At 43.5% G+C, this 6,983-nt stretch overlaps 1 protein-coding gene across 1 annotated transcript in view; it reads left to right on the top strand.

Moving 5' to 3' along the window:
- The window catches only part of HTT (huntingtin), a gene marked incomplete at its 5' end in the record, with an annotated part of 180,967 nt that overhangs the window by 97,298 nt on the left and 76,686 nt on the right, over window positions 1–6,983 (top strand). The window contains one exon of the mRNA XM_023738001.1: window positions 3,715–3,825. Coding sequence (XP_023593769.1) covers window positions 3,715–3,825 — 111 coding nt within the window. The remainder of the gene's footprint in view (window positions 1–3,714; window positions 3,826–6,983) is intronic.

The following is a 6,983-nucleotide window of genomic DNA, read 5'->3' as shown; positions in this document are numbered from 1 at the left end:
CTGTCTGTTCACGTGTTAGAGCTGTCTGTTCACGTGTTAGAGCTGTCTGTTCACGTGTTAGAGCTGTCTGTTCACGTGTTAGAGCTGTCTGTTCATGTGTTAGAGCTGTCTGTTCATGTGTTAGAGCTCTCTGTTCATGTATTAGAACTCTGTTCATGTATTAGAAGCATGCTTTTTCATTATTGTGGTTTCATAATATTTTCGAGGGGGTTAGTTTCCGCATTTTTTTAATATTTTTTATGTGAAAATACACATAACAAAGCATATGCAATCTCAACAATTTCTACACGTACAGCTCATCTCCATTTTTCTTTAGAATTTTCCTGGATGTTCTTACCTGGTTTACATGTGAACATTAGAATAAGCTTGTCTTATTCCAAAAAAAATCCTTGGAGTCTTTCTGTTGGGGTTATGTTGAATTTGTAGACTAATTTAGGGAAAACTGATACCTGAAGACATTGTGGCTTCTTGTCCAAGAGCACAGGATTCTCCCGTTTGTTCACATCTTCCTCCGTGTGCCTCAGAGCATTTGGAAGAGTCTCTCACGTAGATCTCAGCACGTATCTCGATAAATGTATCCCTAAGTGTCTTAGTTATCTGGTGCTGCTTGTAACAGAAATGCCCACATGGGTGGCTTTAGCAAACAGAAATTTATTTTCTCAGAGTTTAGAGGGCTAGAAGTCCAAATTCAGGGCGCAGGCTCTTGGGGAGGCTTTCTCTCCCAGTCGGCTCTGGTGGAAGGTCCTTGTTCCTTGGTGATCTTCATGTGGGGTGGCATCAGTCTTCCTCCATCTCTGCTTGCTTCCCTGTCCTTAGCTGCTGTTTGTATATCTCAAAGGTGATTGCCTTAAAACATACCCTAGACTGTTGTCCTCTTAACGAAGAAAACACCATTCCCTGAGTAGTATCTGGGGTCTTAAAAGCCTGTGAGCGGCCATCTAAGATACTCCACTGGTCTCATCCCTTCGGGAGCAAGGGAGAATGAAGAGAACAGGACACAAGGAAAAGATTAGTCCGAAGGACTAATTGTCCACAGCTACGAAGGCCTCCACCGGACTGAGACCAGTACAGCTAGATGGTGCCTGCCTACCACCACTGACTGCTCTGACCAGGATCACAACAGAGGGTTCTGGACAGAGCTGGAGAAGGATGTAGAGCATAATTCTAACTCACCAAAAAAAAGACCAGATTTACTGGCCTAAAGGAGACTGGAGAAACCTCGAGAGTATGGCCCCCAGACACCCTTTTAGCTCATGGGTGAAGTTACCTCCGAGGTTCACTGTTCAGCCTGGGAGTGGACAGCCCCGTAAAACCAAATGAGACTAACGAGGTACAGGAGTCCAGTGACAAGGGCCAGAAGGCAGAAGGGGACAAGGAAGCTGGTGATAGGGAACACAAGATTGAGTAAGGATATTGTTGATGTGTTGTGAGATTGTTAACCATTGTCATAGGGCAACATTTGTAGTAACTGTTAAATGAGAAACTATTTTGTTCTGTAAGCCTTCATCTTAAATGAGAATAACAGCACAATTGGAAGAGCGTAGTCAATGTCACTGAACTGTGTATGTAGAAATTTTTGAAACGGTGTATCTTTGGCTATGTGTATTTTCACCAAAAAAAAAAAAAGTTGAGAAGTTAGAGGGTTCATATGTTGTGGGGTTGTTAACCAATGTCATAAAACAACACGTGTACTACTGTTTCATGAGAAACTATTTGTTCTGTTAGCCTTCACCTGAAGTACAATAAAATATATATAAAAAAAAAAAACCACCATTCCCAAATGGGATGATAACCACAGGTATAGGAGTTAGAATTTACAGTGCGTATTTTGGGGGGACACAATTCAATCCATAACGTCAGGTATTCTTTTTTGTTGTTGCTGTTACTAATAGATACTTCTCTCCTTTGTTTTGGAAAACAATTTATAAACCTTATATGGCTTCTTTTCTGAAGGGGATTGATAATTTTGAAAGGACAATCTTCAGCCACATTTTAGAAAAGATGTGGGAGCTCTCTTTAGCCAGGTGTTTCTTGCATCAACCCCCAAGTAGACGGAGAGCACCCTTAAAATGTACAGACGGAGAGCACCTTTAAAATGTACGCAGAGAAGGCGTTTCTTGTCAGCCTGTTTCACTCATGTCATCTTTAGTTCCTGACCCTTCTGTGCTCCCCGTGTGCTTGCTCCTGGTCATCATTTTCCTTCCCGAATATCCTGGGCTCCAGGGTCCACCAATTTTGGCTCCTTGGTGTCTCGGATTCCTTGCTTCCTTTCCTCTGTGTACCACCTCGTTCACGCCTAGTTCCAGCGTCTCTGTTGTATGTGTTTAGAGTACCTAGGATGTCCAGGCAGATCTTTGCTCATCACTGCTCGGTTTCCTTGGTTCCTTCTGCTGAGCTGCCGAGCACCTCTGGTTCCTCCTGTTGCGTGGCCCTTCCCGCTCCTCTGCTGTCCCTTTGCTCTTCCCCGGTTTACTTCCTGCCCGCGTCTCCACGGAACTGCTCCCGCTCTTCTCCAGGCCCCGAGACTCTCCTTTGTGTCTTAATTGTCACCTCGTGACTTCCTGTTTACTCTAAAGATGGACCTTCCTGGAGTGCATTGCCATTAACTCTCCCTGCCACCAGCATCTCCAAGCCCCCTCCCCTCCCTGTCATCTGGGAGGGAAGAGTGTCCTTGGGCCCATGTTTGCTCATGTCCCTGGGCTTTTGACCTCTTCTCCATCTCCTCTCAGCATGGCCTCGCCACGTCACCCTGCCTCTTGGCTCCTCGGGTGTCACCTCCTGGTTTTTCCCTCCTCTCCTTGGCCTGTCCACAGGAGGGTGTCAGCAGGATGCGGAGCTGCTTACATTCATGCCTGTCCTTCTCTTGCCTGGTCGCCTCTCCATCCTGGGTGGCTGGGTTCCTCTATTGATTGGAGCACTTTTGCAGCATTTTGCCAGTATTTATTCTGGCCCTTGTCCTTACACATCGTCTTTGGTCCTCACTTCTCCTCTCAGTCTGTAAATGGAGGAATTGCTGCCTGATTTCAGTAAGCTGAATCCATAGAATCTTAATTTAATACTTCGTAAGACTAATTTGGAGCCCTGGTTGCATAGTGGTTAAGAACTCAGCTGCTAACCGAAAGGTCGGCCGTTTGAATCCGCCAGCTGCTCCTTGGAACCCTATGGGGCAGTTCTACTCTGTCCTGTATGGTCACTGTGAGTTGGAATTGACTCAGCAGCAGTGGGTTTGGTTTTTTTTTTTTTCCCCCTGATACTGATTTAATACTTGTTGTAGCCACACTGAGAACTGTGTCTGAATTTGACACTGATTTTCCCCAGAGATCCTAATGCACGGGGAATGGGACTTCTTTTCATATTTTTTTGATAAACCTGCTTATCAGACACTGGTTCTCATGGGCCTCTTAGAGATCCTCCTCATCTGACAGAAGATTGGGAATTCTTTCTTTCAGTAGTGTCAGTGGAACTTTGACGATGCCCTTTGAAAGGTAACAGTTTTAATATGACTGTCTCAAAGAATAATTCCCTTTTCAAGGTGTTTTCCCGGTGCTGAGAACACACACCCACACACACAGACACCCACACATACCCAGAGTGGCGAGGGTGTAGGGCTGCACAGGGGGGCACATCGCATGGCAGCGGGCAGCACTGGTGTCTTTGTTTCAGGTCCTACAATGGCGGTGCCTATAACTGTGTCTTCTCTCCTTCACCCTCAAGGTCACCTTGGATCTCCAGAACAGCAGTGAGAAGTTCGGGGGGTTTCTGCGCTCTGCCTTGGATGTTCTTTCACAGATTCTAGAACTGGCAACTCTGCAGGACATTGGGAAGGTTTGTATTGACTTTCTTGTCATCAAACACACTTGGTGTGTGCCCAACTGAGGGTGGCCTGGAGGGCCTCGCTGAGAAGGCGACATGAGAAAAAACCTTGAGAAGTTTTGCTTCAACAAGAGAGTGATTGCTCTTCTCTCAAGGGGACTCCTGTGACCTGTATAGTCGGTTGTGTGAAGTTGTCCCAGAGCTCACTGATACGCTTTTCTTTATTTCTTTTTTTAATTCTTTCTGTCTTGCTTGATTTTGTTCAGTTTCTTTTACTGTGTCTTCAAGTTCACCAATCTTTTCTTCTCTTGCAATGTCCAATTTGCTGTTAATCCCATCCAGTGTGTTTTTCATCACTGACATTGTCGTTTTCCTGTCTAGAAGTTTGATTTGGGCCTTTTTTATGCCTCTGGTTAACTTTTTGAACATACGGAATACAGTTAGAAATAACTAGTTATGGCCTTCTCTGTTCACTCCAACGTCTGTCGGTTCTGAATCACTTTTGATTGATTATACTTTGATTGATTGATTGCACCATGGATCATGATTTCCTGCCTCTGTGTGCCTAAACCAAAAAACCAAACCCACTGCCATCAAGTTGATTCCAACTCATAGTGACCCTATAGGACAGAGTAGAACTACCCCATAGGGTTTCCAACGAGCGCCTGGTGGCTTCGAACTGCCAACCTTTTCGGCTAGCAGCCAAGTTCTTAACCAGTGCACCACCAGGGCTCCTCTGTGTGCCTGGTACATTTTTCACAATGTGGCAATATTATCATTATTTCTGTTCTGCTTGTTCTTTTTCCATTAATCTAGCTTCCCTGCACCCCACCCCCGACCCCCTTACTTTCTCATCTTTCGCCTAGGGTAAATGATGACCATTTGGTCTCATATAGATGATTATTTAAAGGAGCACAGTACTCACAATTGATATTGTTTGTTTTATGAACCAGTCCATTTGGCTGAAAGGTGACCTCTGTGTGTGGCTTCAGTTCCAAGTTTAAAGGGTATCTTAGGGTGATAGTCTCGAGAGTTCCTCTAGTCTCTCTGGTCCAGAAGTCTGGCCTTTTTAAGGAATTTGAGTTTTGTTCTGTATTTTCCTCCCGTTCTGTCTAGGACAATCTGTTGTGTCCCTGGTCAGAAGGGTCAGTAGTAGTAGTTTGGCACCATCTAGTTCTTCTGGTCTCATGACAGAGGAGGCTGTGGTTCGTGTGGGCCGCTAGTCCTGTAGACTAGTTTCTTCTTTGAGTCTGGTTGCCTGCTTTCTCTTTTGCTCCAGACGAGTGCAGACCAGTAGTTGTATCTTAGATGGCTGCTTGCAAACTTTTAAGACCCCAGACACTACTCACCAAACTAGGATGGAGAACATTATTTTTATGAACTACGTTATGCCGGTTAATCAAGTTGTCCCATTAGATTATGGTCTTAAGCCTTCAAACCCTGTAAACCAATCCCATGAGGTATTTGGTTGTATCTAGGAAGTATCTGTAACTGTGCCCCCCATGTACTTTATTATATATATGAATATATATGCAGCACATACAAACATGTATATGCATATGCCTGTGGATACACCTATACATGCACACCCATATACTCACATGTCTTCCTGTACACATACATGCACATATCTCTACCTATGTAACCACACACATTTTTTTGGTTATTAGTGTTGTAGCAAAATTGTATATGTTAGCATTTACCAAAATTGTCCCTTTTTGTGTACTTCTTAGTGTCATCATTTACCTTGATCATGTGGTGCAGACTTTCACCCATATTGAGTGTTACGTGTCCCATCACTGAAAATAACAAGTGTCTACTATGTAGAAAGAGCCCTGGTGGCACAGAGGTTAAGAGCTATGGCTGCTAACCAAAAGGTGGCAGTCTGAATCCACCAGCTGCTCCTTGGAAACTCTATGAGGCAGTTCTGCTCTGTCCATAGGGTCGCTGTGAGTCAGAGCTGACTAGATGGCAGTGGGTTTACTATCTAGAAAGTGATTCCCCCTCCCACCCCTGGTAACCGTTAAAGAATGTTGCTTTCTGTATCTACCTATTCTTGTCTTTTTATAAAAGTGAGGCCATACAATATTTGTCCCTTTATAATTGACGTATTTCACTCAGCATGTCCTCCAGGTTTATCGATGTTGTAATATGTTTCAAGAACTCATTGTTATTCGTTATAGCTGCATAGTATTCCATTGTGTGTATGTACCAGAATTTCTTTATCCATTCGTATGTTGATAGGCACTTAGGTTGTTTCCATCTTTTTGCTATTGTGAATAATGCTGCAATGAACATAGGTGTGCATATGTCTGTGTCACTGCTGTTAGATCTCTCGGGTATATACTTAGGAGTGGGATTGCTAGATCATAAGGTATTTCTATTCCTAGCCTTTTGAGGAAGAGCTATACCATTTTCCATACTGACTGTACCATTTTGCAGTTCCACCAGCAGTGTCTAAAAGTTTCAATCTTCCCCCAACCTTGCCAGCATTTGTTGTCTTCTGTTTTTTTGATCAGTGCCATTTTTGCAAGGTGAGATGGTATCTCATTGTAGTTTTGATTTGCATCTCTCTGATGACTAATGGGAAACCCTGGTGGCATAGTGGTTAAGAGCTATGGCTGCTAACCAAAGGGTCAGCAGTTCGAATCTACCAGGCGCTGCTTGGAAACTCTACTCTGTCCTGTGGGGAAGCATCTTTTCATGTATTTGTTGGCCACTTGAATGTCCTGTTTGGTGAAGTGTCTGTTCATGTCCTTTGCCCATTTTTAAAAAAAAAATTTTTTATTGTACTTTAGGTGAAGGTTTACAGAACGAATAGTTTCTCTTTAAACAGTCAGTACGCATATTATTTTATCACATGGGTTAACAACCCCACGACATGTCAACACTCTCCCTTCTCAACCTTGGAGGACCTTTTTTTTTTTTTGGTGAAAGTATACATAGCCAAAGATACACCATTTCAGAAATTTCTACATGTACAATTCAGTGACATTGATGACATTCTCCCAGTTGTGCTGCTGTTCTCACTATCCTTTTCCAAATTATTCCATCACCATTGTCTTCAACTCACTGGCCCCTAGGATTCCCATCAAACCTTTTGGGTTGCTGTTGTCAGTTTGATCTCACATAGATAATTCCTTTTTTCTTTTTTTTTTTTTTTGTACCTT

This window comes from Trichechus manatus, unplaced genomic scaffold, assembly GCF_000243295.1.
Source record: "Trichechus manatus latirostris isolate Lorelei unplaced genomic scaffold, TriManLat1.0 scaffold00111, whole genome shotgun sequence".
Taxonomy (NCBI): domain Eukaryota; kingdom Metazoa; phylum Chordata; class Mammalia; order Sirenia; family Trichechidae; genus Trichechus; species Trichechus manatus.
Note: the sequence above shows the minus strand (reverse complement) of the source record. Positions and strands in the feature narration are given on the sequence as shown.